This window comes from Ambystoma mexicanum, chromosome 5q (genome assembly GCF_040938575.1).
Source record: "Ambystoma mexicanum isolate Mex_15411 chromosome 5q, UKY_AmexF1_1, whole genome shotgun sequence".
In the NCBI taxonomy this organism is placed as follows: Eukaryota; Metazoa; Chordata; class Amphibia; order Caudata; family Ambystomatidae; genus Ambystoma; species Ambystoma mexicanum.
Genome location: NC_090933.1, coordinates 767,224,954 through 767,246,772, shown reverse-complemented (window position 1 = coordinate 767,246,772; position 21,819 = coordinate 767,224,954). Strand labels below are relative to the sequence as shown.

The following is a 21,819-nucleotide window of genomic DNA, read 5'->3' as shown; positions in this document are numbered from 1 at the left end:
GATGGCCGTTCCATGAGGTTTTTCGCTTCTTGGCCATACTTCCGGCCTTCCCAGGTCTGAAAATACCTGATTTGGAATTCCCTTTCCACGGGAAAGCTGCGTCTTTTGGGGGCTTAGGGACGGTGCATGTTGGCAAAGGAGGGGACTGGGACATCTAGTCACAATCCACATCCCTGCTACCTACATGTCTGTTGCTGAGCAGCTGTTGTGGCCAGTGGCTACCCATGATTGGATAGCCATAGCCACTTTGAATGGTTCAATTCCTTACCACTGGTGAGCTTGGGCATGCTCCCAGCCCAAAACCTGGATAAAAGGAGGCCTCCTGCAGATATTTGACAGATCATCGGTGCAGCCTGTTGATGACCCAAGGACTACACACCTAAAGCTGACCAGCATCGATTCCAGTGCTGTCCCAGTGAAGCCCTGCTCCTCTGTCCTGATCTCAAGAAGACCATTCGACACTTGGACTGGTGGGAACAACCAGTCTCAACCCCTGATCAAGGAGTCACGCCTATGGAAGCGTCTCTGGACCAACCAGTGGACTGACCAACTCTCTCCTGGGCTACCTTGCTGCAGCAGTCGCTGTTCCAAGTGCTTCCTTGCAACTCGAAGGATCTTTGACTTGTGTAACAAGACACCTGATCCATTTTCAGCCTTTTTCAATAAACGGAAGCTGTGCTGCGCCTGATCCTTTTTCCGTTAATTGAAGATCGCTTATCGCTGCATAACCATGGGGATTCCAGTTGGAACACTCATTCTATCTCTGGAGGTTTCCTGAGGTAGTGTGCCCCACAGAAATCTTCATCTTTCCTTGTTTCAGTGTTCTAGGGGAAGCTGTCTGGAACAGATCCCTTAGCACCAAAACCCTGGGCCTTCTTCGTCGTGAGGAAGCACAGAAGATTGTGTTCTCAAGGGATTCTAGAACACCAACAGTGGTCTGTGGAGAAATCAGAGTCAGGGGGTTAAGTTAACCTACCTGTTTCTGTACCTCCCTGTTTTCTATAGAGTTACATCGGTGTAAAGTACTGGCCCCCATATCCCTTCCTGAATTTGGTTGGTGGAGGCCTGATCAAGGATCCCTTCCTACGACTATCATAAGGACTGGGAATGAGGGAGTTTACTTTCCTGAACTTTATCTAACTTTTTTCTCTTATTAATCGCAATCACTGGCATTACCAGTCTCTTAATAAACTTACCTGTGGAGCACCTACTTGGCAACTGGTGACATTTGGGCACAAGGCCCGAAACCATTTTAGGGTTGGATTGTATAAGAGCTAGCGAAGCTGTTCTGATTGTATTTTCTATTTCTAATGCATCTGAGTATTTTCATGTGTTTCACTGGTGATGGAATCAAATGATATTCTCTTTTCCCTAAGCGTGAATGGTGGAATGCACTCCAGTGAGCAGCTGCAGGGGGCAGATATCCCTGCGGCAATTAAGAGGAAACAAAACCACCACTGTGGTTCCTGGCAACACAGTATTTCTTTATTCATGTAAATGCGTCAGGAAAAGGAAATATCCTGGTTAAAAAACAACACGTTTCGCGGTATGCAAACCGTTTGATCACGTAGGTTACAAGCAACACAGATGATGGACTGGAATTATAACACTTAAATGGTATATAATCCACATGGGTGGGTGCACATAATTAACATTTCCACGCAAGACATAAAAGACAATTCTACGATGCTTTGACAAAAAATTCACTGTTTCAAAACCAATACAATAGAGGTAATGTTGACGCCATTATAAATAAAGCAACTTTCATAAAAGACATTTGCCTTTTTCATACTGAATTAATGTGTGTCTTGTGTTTAATAACATTGCGTGAAGATGCAAAGGATCATGTACTGCATATAGCTGCTTTATAGGAATAAAGAAAAGCAGCCTTATCGAGATGTTATTAAGCTGTAGTGCTTGTCCCCCAGCTCGAACATTATTCTATACTATGCGTGTTATATCTTGAAATTAGATGCTACAACTCTTTGTATAGTACAACAAACGTGGGCAAGTTTCAAAAGGAGGCATAATGGTAATATTACCTGTTTTTTAGGCTGTGAAAATGCGCAAGAATAAGAATATAAGAATATGTGCAAAATGCATTATAGCAGCAATGGTTTGCATAGCAGCAAAAAATAAAGTGCATAGTGCTCTCCGTCCATGCATGTAACTCAAACACAAATGTAAAGCTCCTCAGTCTGGTATTTATGTGTAGATGCTAATGTCCTCATTGTATTAAATTAAAAAGTATCCCTATTAATGTATTTTTCTCAGAGCCTCGAGTACATGCATGGGCTGCTTTTGAAAAAAGATGTCCCTTCTTTTTATAAAGTGCATGGTGCGTGCAAATATTGCTCTGCTCTAAAGTGCTTAGTGCATTGAATATCGATATTCATAAAAATGCCTATTAATCATATTTGTTGAGTACCTGCCCATATTCATGCATCTTTAAAAAAATATCACAAATGCAGTTTAAAATCCCTATATGTGGCACCACATGTGGATTATCGCAGATATTAACAATCAAGCAGAATAGAACAAGTCCAAAAATCTATGCGTTGAGAGGGCCACTTAAAATAAGTACCAAAAACTGAACAAACTACAAACTTCAAACAATATTCTAAAAACACTCAATCACATCAACCGAAAATAATAGACTGAAGTGCTCATACATAGAGTTCACAGATACGATTCAACATACCATATCAAAAGACATATCAAAAAATATATATTACCCGATCAATACCTGGGATAAATAACGTCAATGAAATGCATGTGAAATCTAATGCAAGCAATCGTAAAAAGGGATCTGCAAAGGACCTCATGTACCCAGGAAAGTATATAACTCCTCATCTAGGTCATGACCCCTGGGCTTTTTTGTCTCGAGGTCCAGAATGCATTTGGTTTCCAATTGTCTCAATGAAAGTTCGCGATTGCCGCCTCTCAGTGGTTTAGTGACTGTATGTATTCCAAAAAAGGTTAAGCCCTCCAATTTACCACCATGTTCATTCGTAAAATGAAGGGCCATTGGATAAGTCGGATCTCCATTTTTGATTGCCCTGATGTGTTGTAGTACCCTCAGTTTCAGTTTCCCTTTGGTGCTTCCGACATACCACTGTTACATGGGCAGTTTAACGCGTATACCACATATTCAGTTTCACAAGTAATCCTAGATAAAATCTTAATGTTCTCTCCTAAAATGGGATGTAAATAGCAGATAGTATTAACAGCATAGGTACATGCTTTGCATTTGGGACATTTTTGGAAGCCCACTCTTGATGTTCATCCAACTGGCTCCCAATTGATCATAGAGAGGATTCATGAAACTGGGTACAAGAGTATCTTTAAATGAAGACGACCTACGGAATGTAATGTTCACTTTAGATGCCAGAATATTGCCAAGATGTTCATCTAACTTTAGAACATGCCAGTGTTTCTGTATTACCTGGCGAATATTCTGGGCACCATTACCGTAGGTCAAGATAAGACTTGTATCTGCATTATCCGCGGTCTTGGCTTGGACAACATTGGAAACCAATAGTAGAGAACAATCCATATTTCTAGCTTTTAAGAACGCTCTCTCCAATACTTTTATCGGATAACCTCGATTTTTGAACCTGAGAGCCATCAAGGCACATTCGCTGTCAAAAGTATTAATGTTAGAGCAGTTTCTACGAATGCGAATAAATTCCCTGCAGGGGATGCTACACTTTAGGGCTGTGGGATGGCTGCTCTTCGCATGTAATGGAATATTAGAGTTAGTAGGCTTCCTATATAGTCTGGTGGTAAATTCGCCTTGAGCCACAGAGACTGCAATATCCAAAAATATAATATCCGTCTTACTGTGACTCTCAGTAAATTGTAAATTGAGCTCATTAATATTCAGTATATTTACGAAATCAAGCCATTCCTGATCAGTGCAGTCCCAAATCACAAACAAATCTCTGCTGGTGCTGTCTTTTATTGGCCCCTTGAGGCCACTGCCGAAGGAGAAAGCCCCCCCCCCCAGCCAGGAAGGTCTAGCAGGCATCCACCTGCAGGGCGAGCATCCCATTCCCATCTCCTCCATTTTGCTGTCCCCTTTCTTTGCCGACACCACCCCCTTCCCTCCTTCACCCTTGGATTGGCTGCAGTCAGTCAAGTTCCCTTCTTCAGGGATCCTCCCAGGGCAACCTTTGCCTGGGCAACCAGCGAAGGGCATAAATCAAAGGGCAGCTCCCCTTGAGCAGCTCCACTCCATTTGACCCGTTCGTCCATGGATGACCAACAAAGCACTCTACAGCTACAACCAACGGGCACGGGTGGTGAACACAGCCATTAGTGTGTTCAATTAAAACCCTGCGACTTCTACATTATTGCAATCATTACAATACCACTGTGTAGATTACCTGTTTCTCCCCCCTAGATAGCACAATAGATTTATTAGGAGTTATCTCTGCATGAACCTTAGCAGTATTTGGGGGTTAGGAAATGTGCTGCACTTGGATGGATTTTGGGGTGTGGGAAAGGTGTCGCACTTGCATGGATTGTTGGGGGTTGGAATGTATTGCACATATGGATTTTTGGAGTTGGGAAATGTGTGGTACTTGGATGGACTTTGGGGGGTAGGAAATGTGTTGCACTCACATGGTGGCATGCCCATTATATGCAGAACCTTACGATGATATCCTGTCCTCTGCATTCAGATGATCACAGGGAGTACCAGCCAATGTGCCTTGAAGTTCTTTGAGGACAGACTGTTTATTGCACCCACCTAGTAGAAGTATTAGGATTGCTCTTTCTGCACTTAAAGATATGTCAGGGTAGCTTGTTTACTGCACTTAACCTTGGTACTGGACCGGGCAGTTTGATTTTAGCCTGCAATTTACACCTAGAATATCTGTGAGGGCAGCCAAGGGCTTGTACAGAGATATGTTGCTAGCCTGATATTGCACATAGACTACACATGTAGGTCAACACGTGTTGCACTTGGAGCAGTTGTTTAAGTTATCACATGCACTACACATGCGATAACTGAAGCCTAGCACATGTATTGCACTTAGTAGATCTGTAGGCGAGCACATTTATTGCGTGACTGCTCACAAAAGAACTTGTCAGAAGTAACTGTGGGTTGCCACATGTATTTCGCTTAGAACTAATTGGGTAGATTGACATACTCATAGCACATGAAGAACTGTGAAGGATAACACTGCTTTTGAAGAATTGCGAAGCTCAGCACATACATCTAAACCATTCTTCTAAATGCAGTGTATCACTCGCTTTTCACTTGAATTGTGAAGCCTGGCACCTTTAATGCACTTAGAAAAACAGTATTAGTTAGACAGATCAGAGGGTGGGCAGTGTGTTGCATTTAGATGGAGGTGACTTTGGTGTTTCCCTTTATAATGTTAGCCCGCCCATTACGCTCGATGATATTGCTGGTAACCCTTTCATTGCACTTAAAGATCCTAAGTTAGCCATTGTAACACACAGAAGTTATATGCAGGAATCCAGATGTCGCAGTTCGTAGATGGTTGTTGGTAGGGTTTAAAGAACTTGGAAGATATTTAGTGCGACTATAAAAGGTAGTCTGCCTATGGCGCTTAGAGAACCGTATTATCCTAGATCCGATGGTAGCCTGACTGTCACGCCTAGAAGATATACTCGGATAGACAGTCAGTCTATTGCACTTAAAAGACTTGAGTACAGTGGACAGAATCTGATAAATAAAACGACACATCTGGGAATCATCTGCATACAAATGGCCACAGAGGTTAAAAGAAGAAATAAGAGCAGACAAATGTATAGTATAAAAAGAAACCAGAAGAGCCAAGAGTACAGAACCTTGATGATCTTCAAAATGGAGAGGAAAAGGTGGGTATTATAAAGTCTAGCAACCACCATCTTAGTTGACCAGTCGTGTGTTGTCATTTCGCTCTTTCAGAAAACAGACTACGTGCACAAGAATAAGCTCCACTACCCCTGATACTACTTACAAGTTGGCAGTGAGGTAAGTTGTGACGATATGAATTTTTATCGTGCGTCATACTATTTTTACTACAGAAATCAGTTAGCTGTTGGACAATACAACTGATTAGTTCTGTTGTTTGTCTCCCCACTGTTTTAGGTTCTTGCTCTACAATAACTATAAGCTACCCAAAAACAGAGCTGCCTTCCCGTCTGCATCAAGTTGCACAGATCGTTGATTGGACATATTTAGTTTTGGACATACCAATTGTTGACTAATAAGTATTCCCCTGAAGAATTTCCCGTTTACCAATCTTTTTTAGGATAATGGGAATGAAACTGTCGGGTCAAGACAACTGTGAGAATGATGTCACAGGTTCAATAAAGCATTGGCAGCTGAATTGGACTTAGAAATATTCAAAGAATCCCAGTACCAAAATAGGGGTTCTAAAATTAGACATCATAATTTTACATCTATATGGATGCTAATATTACACTCCGTGTCAGCCAGTTGGTTTAGTATACAATTGTAAGTTTTTTATTTTAATGTTGGTTACATTTTTGTATGAAAGCATATTGAATTGTGTGTAATTATTTTTCTTGTTATGTTTTGAAGTGGTTTTCAATATATTAATTGTATGTTTTCACAGTATTTAGTTGGGTTAACACACGATTCTCTTAGGTGTTTGTTTTCCTTTTCTTTTTTAAATATTGATGTTAGTTTTATGATTGTAATTTAAACTCTGTTTTTTTCATTTTATCAGAAAATTGAACACATTTTAACAAGCATTGTTGTAATAAAACACAGACATATATATTTTTCCTAAATAACAATTGTGAGTGTTATCTGTTGCAGATGAGGAGGGCAGCTTAAAAAAGGTTTCTTGAGCATTAAAGCCCTGATCCTTTAGGGAGTCAGTCCGAGAGGTGTTAGGATTTGTTTGTTTGGGGCACAATCCTAACCTCTAATATAAAAAAAAACCCAGTCCTCTTTAAGTTTGATAGGGTATTATAGGCTAGCCAAGGATACTGAATAGCTACTGTGACATGGCTCTGGGCATGACCCTATAAAGGGATAGCGTGGCTTCTAGAGGAACCCCGGTATCCCTGGTGGCATGTATTTAAATTAGTGCTGCTTTCTCTTCTTACCCGATGTCCTGTCCAGGCATTGTTTTCTATTCTTTCAGTGAATAGGATTAACAGCATGCACCAGACTCCTCGGAAACACAGCATGTATATTAGATCCCGGGAAGCAGCACAAAGTAAAGTAAAACTGAGATTGCAAGTACCACAATGCATCTGGCCCAACAGACAAGACCTAACATGGAACAAGAGGAACAGACTGGTTTCCCAAACTTAAATGGACTTTAGAAGATAAATGGGAGACCAAACACCCACCCCATAAACTCAGGACAGGCTAAAGGGTAGCAGTTGGTCAACAGTGAACTGTAAAGGGAATGCATAGGAATAGGGGAGACACAGAAACATAGGATGCATAGGAATAGGGGAGACCCAGAAACACTCACCAAATGCTGTTCAGAGGGACAAAAAGGGAGAGGCAGGACAAAAAGGGAGAGAAAACTGAAATCTTTGTGGTTTTGTCTTGTGACTTATTGAGCGCCTGTTCACTCTGAAAGATAGGAAAGAAACCATTGAAGAAACGAACCCGGCAACACTAACAAAGAAAGAGAGGAGTGTAGAATAGAATGATCAAAAGATAAATAAGAATGAGAATTGAAGAGTGTTTAGAGTAAGGCAGAAAGTAAGGAATTAGTGACATATAATGAAGTGGTTTCAGTAGAATGAAATTGACAGAAACCAGATTGATGGAGAAGTAGAAGACAATGGTGGTCAAGGTCTAGAATTTCTGCTATTAAAACGCTTGAGTACTTCAGAGAGAAATAGAAGAGAACAGGATAAACATTAGCCAGAAAAGATGAATCAAGAGATTGGGGACATAGAATAAGGATAACACTAGCAGGTTTAATGTCCTAGGGTAATGTAGTGGTTATAAGAGCAATATTAAAACGAAGTTGCAAAGAGAAGAATAGAAGGAAAGAACCTTAGGGATAAGGGGGGATGGGATCAGGTCAGAGGGAGATTTAATATTATGGAGTATGGGACCAAAGACAGGCGGTATTATAGTCAGGCGTTGGTCAAAGTGGACAGACACGGAGGAAGAAGGGAAAGGTCAGAATGAGATAATGAGAATGAGAGGATCTATTAACATGGACGTAGAAGGGCATTGATATGAAATCATTCAACCTACATCCGTGCACATCCTAATGACAGATCCTCCTCTTCAGTTAATTTCCAGTCTCCACCTCTCCCCCTCATCTGCCCTTTCTCTTGCACAGCCTCCATCTCTCTTAATCTCTCCTTCACTGCAATTGACTCCCACTCTCTCTGCCTCCCTGCCAGTTTCCCTGTGTCTGTCCCTCTGTATCTGCCTGCCTCCTCTGCATCCCTGTCCCTCCCTCTCCCTCGGCAACTCCCTCTCCCTCAGTCAGTTAGTCTCTTTTCTAGTCTGTCTCTCCCTCTCTTGTATGGGAGAGGAAGAGGAATGTTCTGGTTGCCAGTCGCATACTTTTTACACTGAAATAATTTTTGCTCTTACAATTTTATGTGCACTTATTAAAACCGTGTGTACAATACCTCCCACCCTATTACCTTATCTGAGGTATAGATTATTATGTAACGTCTAGTTTAAATATCCATTAAACCTTAACTTGGAGTCAATTTGGTAAATGGGATGGGTGGGGGCAAAGGAGTGGGCGGTGGAGGGTTTGTGGGGAGGAGGCATGGGGAAATGGAGTTGGACCAGTTGGGATAGGCAAAGAGGGGAATAGGGCGAGGACCGGGTTGGGTGCCGGCGGGGAGGTTTGGGCCCTATAGTGAGGTGGTAGGGTTTGGGATCTGGGTTGTAGAATGGGAGAAGCTAGGAGGTGCCTGGCGTGGTCTTGGTCTGGGCCTTTCCTTGAACTTCGGGTGGCCCATGGGGTGTGGGTGAGAGTGGGGGCTCGAGGCTGTGGGGGTTGAGGTTTTGGCCTGGGCTGCTCTTGCTGCACTAAGATATGGAAAGCATGGGTTGGCGGCAGGGGTGCTATGTTGCTCAGGCGAGGTGCAAACAGAGGGTGCAGGTGAGTAGTTTGTGGGGGATGAGGTGTGGGAAGGTTGGTTTACCTGGGTCGCTGGGGGGGTCTGGAAAATTATGGGCGTCAATGTTTACTGCTCCCGCTCTCCATCTTGCCACTCTTGCTTAAGCAGAGGGAGATCTACATGGAGGGTGTGGCAGGCAGCAGGTGGAAGACTGGGATGATGGGCTGTGCATTCAGGATGGCTTAGGGCTGTGCATTTGGGATGGCGAGTTAGGGTGTGGTGAGTCTCGTCAGGCCTGCTGGTGCGCCAGCTTGGGGCTCTGATTTGGGCAGTGTGTGGCATGGTTTTTAACCCGTGGGAAGGGTACATCAGATTATGTAACTAAGTAGAGGAGGCAAGTCCACCTGGGCGCATCCAACTGGGGTACCACACTAGGTGTGTATTAACCTGGGCTTGGGCATCTGGCCAGGGTATTCAGAGAAGGTTTTGGGGACCTGGACATAGGAGGGCGGGTGCGCCTAAAAAGGGGGTACCAAAGTAGCAAGTAAAATACAGTAGCACCTAGATTTGGGACACCTGGATAGAGAGAGAGAGGCCTAATCATGAATTTACTGAACCAAATCTAGAACTTGGGAACATACAGAGACTGGCAAATGACATATTACACCTCAACGGGGATATGCTAAGGAGGTGGCTTCACAAATGAAATGTGTCTTAGTAATACTTTGCGCTTGATAACATTACAACACGACACATTGTATTCTACTAGCATTGGCAAATCGAACATCATCTGCATCATGTACATTGGTGAATGGGAAACTGTAGGGGAGGATTGGTCCAAAAAAGACCCCCCTTGCCTACATCCCCTCCCCCGGTGAGGGACATGGCTCATCAGGCGTCCCCTCCTTACCACCAGGGCCCAGGTGGTGGATGGCTCACCTGCTGAAGACATTGCCCAAACATATTGAATTTAGCTAGGCCTCAGGAACCATTTTGTCTAATAAAGATGGTGGGAGCTCGGCGCACTGGAGTGCGGCCCCCACCTTTGGAGAGTTTCAATTATCCCTGTGGCCACAGCTCCCTGGCAGATCCGCTGTGAGCCTGTTCCCACGAACAAGACGGATATGTGCTAGTGTAAGATACCAACACTGTAACATTTCACCTTCTGCAGTGTATCACTGCTCCCAACATGACCCGGCCAGCAGAGCCTGGGTGGAAAAAGAACTGTAAAATGGCCCTCGGATAAAAGCAAAAGTTCCCAAATACTAATGTCAAAACTACCTGCGATGGGCGCATTTTCTCCACAAACATCTTTGATTAGAAAAACCTGTAAAACGTATAGATATGGCAGAATGCATGTTCACATGGCATTAGCAATGAAGCACCCACACCACTGCAGTTATGTACAAATAGTAGAAGCGTCCCGGGGGGTTATTTGTTATGCGTATCATTGAAAAGTTTACACCCCACGGTCCCGCGCCATAACCGAACTAATGCTGCTAGAGTGCAAAGAAAGACAAATGCAACCATACTGAGGGCTCGTGTGAAGGACGCGCGAGAATGCACCCTTCATGTTTGTATGTCCAAGCCCCTTATGTGCCACTACCATCACGTACGCTGGCGAGTCGTTTTCTATGTGCTCCGCCAACCTCACTACTACCTCACTTACTGCAAATGTATATGCATATACCAAAATGTTGTAGTTGTTAAAACATAGTGTACAAATAATGTGCTCGGACTGGCTATATTTGAGAGGCATTTAGCAAAGTTAAAATGTAAGCTTTGGAATGATTCAATGAGTATTGTATAGTATTCGAATGCTTATGATGCTTTCACCTAAAATCGGCAACACACGAGGAAGATACCTTTGTGAATATGTGCAAGGCCATTCCCCCTCCCTCCCTGAGAAGCCTGCCAGACGAGAGAGCAGAGGCCCGCGCCGCGCATCTCCACCTCCCCCAACTAGGCTGGAGCCGCTTCAAAGATTTGTAGTTCCCTCTGCAGCACCCAAGGCCACGGCCCGCCACCTGCATTATTTACAGCTCAGCAGTAAACCTCCGCCTGAATACACAAATCCAGAGGCGCCCTCTCTTACACCCCACAACCCACCGGATCACCTTAGGTTAATGGCCCCTGTAAAAGTAGGACACCCAATATTATGGCAACAGTACAGCAACACATTCATAACGACTTCTAACAAGACAGGAGGACATGTACCGTCTGTCCCATGCCCTGAGACCCAGCCCCATGACCTATGGTACCCAGTCAACAGGACACTGGTAACCATGTACTGATGAATCGCCATCAAACCCCTCTCAAGGTGCATTCCTCCTGTGTTGCATTAACCTGTAGCATAACCTATTGGGAGATTTACTAAAGAGAATAATATTGCAAATGACTGAATGACTGCGGTGTGCATGGCCTAGGGCAAAGAAGTCAGGAAAAGACATTCATCTCTGACACTGGCCACAGTGGCACAACAACACCGCCCGGATGGACCCAGCTGACGCGCCAGGCCCAGCCCAACCCACGAGGCTGACCAGTGATGTCCTCCTGCCAAGACCAACCACATCACAGCAGCACCTATAGCTAGTCGTCGCCACCCAATCCCATTGAACTTGTGCCCCCTATAGTGTGTAGGCTTTGATGACGTTTTTTGTAAATATATACGCCTGTCTTTGCTATTGTCAGGCAGAGCGCTCTCGGAGTTTGCAGAGTTCTTTGCATGCCCTATTCTGATTGATAAACTCCCATTTACGCTCACCCGCACTTGTCTTGGCCTTATTCCCATTCTGGGAGAGTCCATCATTGTCTCTCATTGCGGGGAGGATCGTGCTGGTTGGGGACGCTTGCCTTCAAAACTAAACCAAGCAGCATTTCTAATCTCGGAAGTCCCTGAATAAAAATGGGAGTCGTACTTTCCAGCACTTTTTTGCAAAACCTGACTCCAGTAAATCAAGGCAATACACTACTTCCTTAAAACAAGCTTCTATTGAATCTTCCACGCTACACGTACCCATCCAAAGATGGAACCTAACATTGTACAGAGAAACAATGGTTTCACAAATGAGGAACTTGAACACATCACATGCTCCTGGTCCCGATGGCCTTTCCAATTACCATCTTAAAGCCAACCAGGAAGCATGGCCTGAGTGCTGTCAAGCGTTTTTCAAAGCATTGTGTGATCTAAAACAAGTTCCAGACACATGGAAAACAGCGATCCTAATCCCTATATACAAACAAGGAGACCGATCACTACATTCGAACGGTAGGTCCATTGCCTTATTAGACCCTCTGGGGAAGATGTTGCTCAAAAACCTAACTAACTGGATGAAATTGACGCAGCGAGGTGATCCCCCGACAAACGGGAATTGTTAAGGGAGTGGGCACGAATGTCAATTTACTAATCCTTAACATCCTTAAGCTTGAGGCCATAAGGACAAAGACCAATCTTCCTGTGATTTTAAAAGACCCAATACAGGCCTTTGACTCAGTCGATCGAGACATCCTGTGGGATAAATTCAAGCAATGAGCCTGCCCAGAAGACACATTAGCAGCCACCAGCGCACTTTATTCTAATACATCAGTGATAGTGTGCCTATCTCCAAAGGGAATGCTAACAAGGAAAATTGAGACAGCGAGAGACCTAAAGCAAGGCTGTCCTCTCCCAGCAACACTATTTACCCTTTACATCTCAGATATCGCATTATCACAAGAAGAAGTGCGTGCTTTTCCACCTGTCTTGAACGGCACCCCTGTACCATGGCTGATCTATGCGTACGATCTGGTTTGATGGACAAAACCCAGATCTGTCAACATAGACACCTGGATAGCTTTGCTGCCTATGTGGAAACTAACAACTTGACGATCAATAGCGATAAGTCACAGGCTATGATATTTTTAGCTACGCAGGGCTGCAAACAGAAACCACTTGCAGTGTACCTTAAATCGATCCAACTCACCCAGGTTCACACCTCCAAATATCTAGGAATTTGTCTCAACTCCAGCATCTGCGAACGATATTGGGAGGATATCCTGAGAGCCAAAACACTATTGTTTGCTCGCAAAGGAATGATGCTACATAAAAAATATATCAAATATTCAATATGCCCATTACAAACCTTCTACAAGCAAAAAGTCATTGCCATTCTTTGTTATGGAGCAGAAGCGATCTTAAACTTATCCTATCACATCCGGGATAGGTTGGATGGCATCTTTTGGCGCAAAGTGTTGGCCTAATTTAGCTCGTTTTCCGATATATAGAATTCGATTTGAAATACGCCTACAATCCATACATTCTCAAGTCCTATGGTAATCTCTGGACTTCTATCGTAAAACCATAGCTGATGACAACATTCCCGACATGAAATCTTGAGAACACACTTACCTATTGCAAACAATTTCATCCTGAATAAATGGAAGACCATTTGTGCAGGATGGATCCACGCATTGGAGACCTCACTGGACACTCTGAAATATAATCCTCTGGTAATAAAGAAGAAAATTCAAAATGAGGACTAGATAATGAGAAATCACTCTACCAGATGTTCACCAATTGCTCATGTGAAGCCCGAAAGTTAATTCAACGACCTCCAGATCTTCAGCTTTTTCAGTGTCCAAGCTTATGTGATCTTTTTCGGCGATTTAGGCTTTATTTACTACCAACCCGTGAAGTCTCAGGCCAAATGAGACAAGTAGGTGATCTAACAAACACCTGCCGCTTTTGTCACAACAACCAACACGTAGAAACATTACACCATATTGTGATGAAATGTGAAGCCTTGGCAGAAATAAGGTAAATACACAGAGTGCCTTTCTCGAATTACTATTCCTCCAGAGGAGCGTTGGAACTCCATATTACTAGGCAGAGAAAAACAGTGATTTTTGCAGTCCTATAATTTTGGATTGAACTTTCGAAATCCAAGGGCTTTTAGAGAGCTCACAAACTATTGGGATATCACTTTCTCTGCTGTGCAACTTGGCTATAATTTTTGAGAATGAAAATGTACCATTTTTCTTTTCCTTTTCTCTTCACCTTGATGAGAGATGATCTTATAATGAAAGTTTGTAATAAACTGAATTCATTTAATAAAAAAAAAAAAACAAATGTATCTTAATACAAAATACAAGTGTTCAATTGATCGGCTGTGACAGGAGTAGCCTTGAATATTCCAAACTTATGGAATATTTTCACTCAAGATGAGAACAAAATGACATTTAAGACTTTACCTTGTGTAGTTTTCGGCATTATACGTTTTTCTTTTGTTTGCAGCTGCAACAGATGCTGGGTTTCGGGCCAAGCTAGGTGGTGTGCGTGTTTTCATGGAACCTCTGCAAAAAAGACTATTTTTAAAACAAGTCCAACTTTGAACAGGTTGAATAACAATTCACTCTGAGAATTAGTAACTGATGTTTTTCAATGTTTAATTTGTTTTAAATGTATTGTTCATTTGTAAGGCGCCTGTGCACATGTGTGTCTCAAGGCACAACAAGGCAAGGGGGTGGCGAATGGGGGGAACGATCCTACTAGGACTTGTATAATCAGATCGTGCAAATGCAGGTATTTATAATGCGCTTAATACACAAGGTCTATTTTAAGCAAGGATCCGGGATTTGAACCAGTGTTGCTGAGTGTAGTCTTGCTTCCAAGACCTGCGCACTGCCATTGAGCTATCCTCCCATAACAAATCAAAAAGGTAAACAATGTACAACACTTACCCTTATTATTTGCAAAGCAGTTATTTCATGTTTTATTCAACGAGAAGTAAACCTACGTGAGCACCTTGATGTTAAAAGTAGGAAGGCAGATCTACGATTTTTATTCCAACCAACATCCAAGTAAGGAAACCCATAGGGATTTATTTTAACCTACAATGAGATGTAGTATTGTGGCTAGCATTAACTGTATCTTTTGATTGGTGTAGATGTAATTGTAGCAAATATAAAGTAGGTAATGGCTAGTCGCGCCCTGCCTTAGTGTTGGTCAATAATCAAGGTACATTTCTGTGTGAAAATAGTCTGAAAAATTTCCTAAACAAATCTTCGTCTAATTTTTTATTTTATCATGTAGTCAACCAACACGTGTTTCAACCTCAGTAGTTTTCAAGGCTGATCAGTAATCGTAACAACATAATCAAATGTTATCAAATATACAGAGTGTATATACACATGTGCAAACAATGTCATCACAGAATGAAAATGAATAGAAATAAATTGCACAATTCCCAATGGCAAAAAAAGAAAAACAATAAGGGGTTCCATACCCAATGTTAGGTCCCATATGGAGGGTTATGCAGAAACAGAAAAACACACAGACAGAAGAACAGTGAGTATTAATCACATTTCTCTCACACTTAACTGTACCAAAGTGAAATGTGGGAAAGAGTATGCAGCATGCCACGTTATGTCACGGGCCATAAGGGATTAAGCAATATTACTTAGGTTCATAAAGAAAGTTGCTCGTGAGTCTTGTTTACCCCAAAAGTGATAGGAACTATTGTGATCAAGGAAATTACTATACATGTGTGGTTAGCTGGAACTATTCTCTAACGGTAAAGTGATACTCTGTTCTCTCTGTTCACCATAATGTGAACTATTGCCCAAAAACGTGCACTGAGTACAAATGGAGACCTGACTCACCCTTAAACTGGATAAGTATGTCTGTTAGTCCCTGACATATGAAACAGAAATGTTCACAAGTATGAGCAGCTTAGATTGACTTTAAAATATTAACTTTGTAGAGCTGTGAACTCATAACTAGTTGCTTACCAAGAAGGTGGCGCTCTGCTTATATAAAAATAACCTCTGGTCCAGTAAAGAAGAATTCTCCACCCAGAGAAAATTAGAATTTTATCTTGTCAGTAGAATCTGAAATAATCATCAATTTGTTTAGGTTGTCATATATTCGAAACTGATCTGAAAATCGGTAACCTCTGGGCCAGTAATGAAGGGTTCTTCACCCGGAGAAAATTAGAATTTGATCTGGTCAGGAGAACCTGAAATAATCATCAATTTGTTTAGTACGCGATATATTCTAAATTGATCTTAAAAGCGGTAGTATGAAGATAATGTACTGCCCGTGGATTGGGCAAACCTCCAGTTTTAATAACATGCGCATTATCTTACACGCAATAGGTTGTGGAACTCCTTGGTAAAGGGATCAATTCCAGTGTGCAGCGCAGATTGCTCTGCTTGCCGCCGCTACATATTGCTGTGTAGCTAAACCGCCCTGCGTGTGACGTCACATCCGTGATGCGCGTGCCTTCACACGTGTCATGCAAAGCAACACAATGCGTCAAATTGCTGTGATTGGTTATTTTACATAAGCAAAGCGCCACCTTCTTGGTAAGCAAGTAGTTATGAGTTCACAGCTCTACAAAGTTAATATTTTAAAGTCAATCTAAGCTGCCCATTCTCATGAAAATGTCAGTTTCATATGTACAGGACTAACAGACAAACTTATCCAATTTAAGGGTGAATAAGGTCTACAATTTTACTCAGTGCACATTTTTGGGCAATAGTTCACATAATGGTGACACGTTACCGTTAGAGAATAGTTCCAGCTAACCACACACGTATAGTAATTTCCTTGATCACAATAGTTCTAATCACTTTTGGAATAAACAAGACTCGGGAGCAACTTACTTTATGAACCTAAGTAATAGAGCTTAATCCCTTATGGCCCAAAACATAAGGTGGCATGCTGCACACCCTTTCCCACATTTCACTTTGGTACAGTTAAGTGTGAGAGAAATTTGATAATTTAATATTCACTGGTCTTCTTTGTGTGTGTTTTTCTGTTTCTGTATTCCTCCGCATATCGGACCCAATATTGGGCATGTAACCCCTTATTGTTTTTCTTTTTTTGCCATTGGGAATTGTTCATTTTTATTCTGTGTTACACAGGTGTATATACACTCTGTATATTTGATTTATGTTGTTATGATTACTGATCAGCCCTGAAAACTACGCAAGTAGAAACATGTGTCGGCTGACTACACGATAAAATAAAACATCATCAGATGAAGATTTGTTTAGGACATTATTCAGACAATTTTCACACAGAAATGTACCTTGATTATTGACCAACACTAAGGCAGAGCGCGACTAGCCATTACCTACTTTATATTTGCATCATTTTTCAGGGGTGGGGGGGGGCCTTTATGGGTAGACCCTGTGGAATTGGCTGTGCAGCTTGCAGTTTCATTGTGCCTAGGTAGTCATAGGACATTTGTGAATAGTCCGACCCATACTCGGTTTTATTGACTTCAAACTTATAAAACAAGTGCCAGCTGGAGGCCGCAGTGACAGCATTATGGCAGATTATCTACTTAATCGCGATTAGGACAGAGCAGCATTATTCGCACCAAGAGGCAGCACTGGGAATGCTTTTAAAAGCAGTTACACCACTGAAACGCTTACACAAAAATGTATACAATTGGAGAGACTCTCCAAAAAAGGGATTAATAAGTATTGGGAAGAATCCTCACTTACCAACTATTTGGAAAATTACAAAATACCTAGAGGGCTAAGAATCCTCATTTTTCCTATTTTTGATATGCAAGATGATCGATAAATGGGAGCAGAATCTAAGGCAAAGTTCCAAAATTATGATGGAACTCCTGATAGAACATGCCAGTAGAGAACTATTGGAAAGGAGATGGTCCTATCCCAGCCCCCTAGCCACTGCCAAAAAGAATAAACATAGCGGCCATGAGGGGAGATGCCCTCTCCACCACTGTAAGGGTAAGAGCCCTATAACATAGCGATGTAGGCTAATAATGGCACCCATGCCTCAGCATTAGGACTCATTTTGTACCAGGCCTAAACGCCATCTTTTTACTGTGCCCGAAATTCACCACTCTGTGAGGCTGCGGCATTCACACCCACAGCCTCTCTCACAAAGGGACCAAGCCTTCCACACACCAGACCAGCTCCACACAAGCCTTGTTCCCACAGAAGTTCATCCATTCACTGTTCTTTTAATGTTGCAATTACTTAGTATTGTGTCTCAAAGAATGTGCTCTGCAGAGAACGTGGGACTGAGACAGGCCCCATCCATCTCCACTAAACTGCCCGGGGCCTTCACCCCCCCACCCGCCAGGTCAGAACCCACTGGTCCTGACCCTCCCTCCCCAAGGCCCGTCATGTTGATAAACATTTAACCCCCTTGCCTTGGCCATTCCAGAACACCCACCATAAACCTAATCCTAAGCAGCAATATATTCTCTCAAAAGTAACACGTCTGTTCGTATCATGAGGCCCCAGGGAGGGTAGACGGTAGACCCAGCCCCCAGGAGAGACACTTTGGGGCGGGACTGCGGTATCAATGAAGCCCTGAATGTGGAGGTCGGCATGTCATTATATTATCCCCCATTATATTATCCCCTCTTTTCAAAAGACTCCCTTGCATGTGATGTTCAGGTATCTGCCATTATGCATGACTTGTCAGTTCCTGTTTAGCTTAGATTTGTTAGAAATCCAACGCCCGCCGGCCTGACCTTCACTGCAGAGATGAGCCCAGCTGACCCACGTGCAGCAAGATCGACTGGGAAACAAAAGCCGATTAGGGCCTGCCATCCGATATAGACCTGGCCATTCCATAGATCTCCCACCAACCAGCAACGCAATATCAGTCCGAATTCAAATCGTCATCAGTGATGCCTTTACCCTTTTTAATGTGCTGCCCGTGTAATTTTTGGCAGAGAGCTCTCGGGCAGCAGAGTTCTTTGCTCCCTTGGTCTCATTCCCTGACGGGGTGGGTTATATTATATTATTATTATTATTATTGGGACAGGTGTATTAGGAGGGTGCCTTCAGAACACACAAGGGTAACACAACAAATAGAGGAACTAAAACAGGAGATCAAAGACATGGCTAATGCAGAAGCTACCAAACAAAAAAACTATGATAAAATGCATGCTATTTTAAGAATGTATCAAGATGAAATCAAACTGCGTAAATTCAGAAAGTATTTCAGGGATGAGAGAGCCTACCGTGATGACAGGGTGTACACCTTTCAGTCCAAATTTGATGACAGTAGCAAAAAATCAAGAGTACACCTAACACCACACCAGGCAGCTCTCACCCCGAATCGGAGGGAGAATCTACAAATATTCTCGATACAAGTACCACTGACAATATTCCAAATAAAGGAATGGGTTTTTAGACCAGATTTGCAGGCACAGGAAAGGAACACAAGGGTTTATCAAACAAGTAAGATTTCAAAGCCCACGGGTACAAAATATTTCAACACGAAGAACCATGCCAGGGGCAGGAGGAGGGGAAGCAGAAGCTCAGATGGGGATTCCGGTCCAACAGACATTTTAACCAGATTGAATGCCAGGAAGCAAGTAGAGAAATGATTGAAAATAACCTGGTAGTAAATCTTTCAAGCAGATTGCAAACTGAATCAGAAAAGGCAGTTCTCTAAACAAAGGATTATCAGTCGTACCTAGCTGTAACACTAATTTTGTAGATTTCCAAATGGACATCTATACATTTGTAAGAACACTCAAACTAAAGACATTTTTTGCGATACAGGTTAAAAGATTTGCCCCTAAACCATCACCCAACCCTTTATGTACCCTCAGTATAGAAGATATAAGAGAATACCGATCTTCTGATGTCTTTAGAAACAGGTACATTTCAAGACAAGACTACACTTTGTTCAGAACTGGAGTGCTAGACAGTCATCTGAATTTGGTGGAATTGAAACCTCAATCTATATTTACTCCTCAACTCCCTAACGAGAGTGTTATTGAGACATTTGAACAAGCACTTATTCAAGATATTCATACACATTTAGACAAAAGTGGCAGTTGAGGAGGAGGCCTAGATCGAATTTGAGATCACTGGAACAGCTCTCAGGAGACAAAAATATTGTAATTAAGGGGGCAGATCAAGGGGGCAATATTGTTGTCCTGAATACACAAGATTATATAGACATGGGCAAAAAGCATTTAGCAACACCAGGATATGATAGGAGTCTGAAATCCAACCCGACCAAAAGGATTGTTCAAGATTTACAAACTTTGATACAGGAATGGCATGCTATGGGCTATCTGACAGAAGGTGGATGTTTTTTGATCAACACAGAGCCAACCATGCCGATATTATATTTCATAGCTAACCTTATGAAGTCCTTCCAGAAGTCTAACCTATCATGAATGGTATATGATGGGCCAGGGAGGGTATGTCACAATACATAGACAATGCACTCAAGAACCACATACTATCTATGCCTTTATACATCAGGGATAGTACCTAGGTGTTAGAATTTTTCTCAGATATACACTGGAAAGATGGTTTCCTTCTAGCAACCTTAGATGTAACGGCTCTTTACACAAGTATTGACCATGATTTGGCCATCAAGTAAGTGGACTACACTTATAGGAACCTCTCAGCATCATACCGTATGCATGTAAATATGTTGAAAATGTTTTTGATATTTACACTTGTTAATAATGTGTTATTTGATGAAACATACTATGTGCAGACAAAAGGGGTGGCCATGGGGGCCAAGTATGTGCCATTGCTTGCCAATCGTTTCATGGCTCATTTTGAAGGGACCCATGCTCTTAACAACAGCACTTTTTCTGAGAATATTATAACATGGAAGCAGTGCATGGATGATATTTTTATCATATGCCGACGATTTTGAAAATTTAATTTCTTATGTTAATGACAACTCTTTTGAAATCACATTATCGGGCCATTGTGATGCAATGTGCATCGACTTCCTTGATCTCCATATTGCCATCATTGAGTGCAGGATCAAGACCAAGACTTTTCGGGAACCTAGAGAGTTGAATGCTACATGTCACCGAAAGTCCACAATCAATAACATACCCAGTGGAGAATTCTTTAGGGCACAGCGGAATTGTAGTAATGAGGCTGACTTTATCAAAGAATGTAATCTCTTAACACAACGGTTTCGTTTGAGAGGATATGACCAAGACATTATAGACAAAACACCTTCCAAATACAACACAGCTGATCGATCAGCAATGTCACACCCTGCCGGCTAGGAAACCGAACTGCCAAGGAGCATAGTTGATATTATTACATTTTCCAATGATGCAAATGTGCTATATAAACCAGTTCAAAAGCATTGGAATGTACTACTTTTGGACTAGGATCTAAGATCGTTTTCGGCAGACCAACCAAAACTTCTGTTTAGTAGGGCACCAACTATTAAAAACAAACTGAGCCTGTCTTTTTTGGACACAGGTGATATGAGACCTTAATGCTAGTGACTGGCTCAAAACTGGGTTTTTTGAAATATGGAACTCGCACCATGTTCAGATATGCACATGCGGACTGTGCAGAATACACAGATCAGAATGGAGCAAAGTTGAAGATTCAGGATTTTATCAACTGCCGGTCCACTTTTATTGTATATGCCTTAATCTGTGTCAAACTATGTGGGCAGCACGATCAGACAGCTTTGTGTCAGAAATGGAGACCACTTGGGAAGTCTGAATAGCCAGGACCAGAAGGTACCATTGGCTGTACATTGGCAGGGATGTATAGATCTAATGAAAGCCAAGAGGGGAAATAGGGGAGGTGATGTGAAAACCAAACTGCAGCAGATGGAATCCAGATGAATCTGCCATTTACAATGTACCAAACTGGGTCTGAATACAGACCATGAAATGAATGTCTTACTATAATCCTTAATTTGAATCATATTTTGTGGCATTATATCTTTGGACAATAGTGGTAAAAGCTTTGGGCAATATGGGTTCTTTGCATTACTAAGGACAATGTGGC

The 21,819-nt window shown here is 42.3% G+C and overlaps 1 protein-coding gene across 2 annotated transcripts in view; it reads right to left on the bottom strand.

The window, feature by feature from the left end:
* ZC2HC1A (zinc finger C2HC-type containing 1A) overlaps positions 1–21,819 on the bottom strand; it is a 657,196-nt gene that overhangs the window by 137,594 nt on the left and 497,783 nt on the right. For both annotated transcript variants that reach the window (XM_069621244.1, XM_069621243.1), the window contains one exon: positions 14,275–14,376. In XM_069621244.1, coding sequence (XP_069477345.1) covers positions 14,275–14,376 — 102 coding nt within the window. The remainder of the gene's footprint in view (positions 1–14,274; positions 14,377–21,819) is intronic.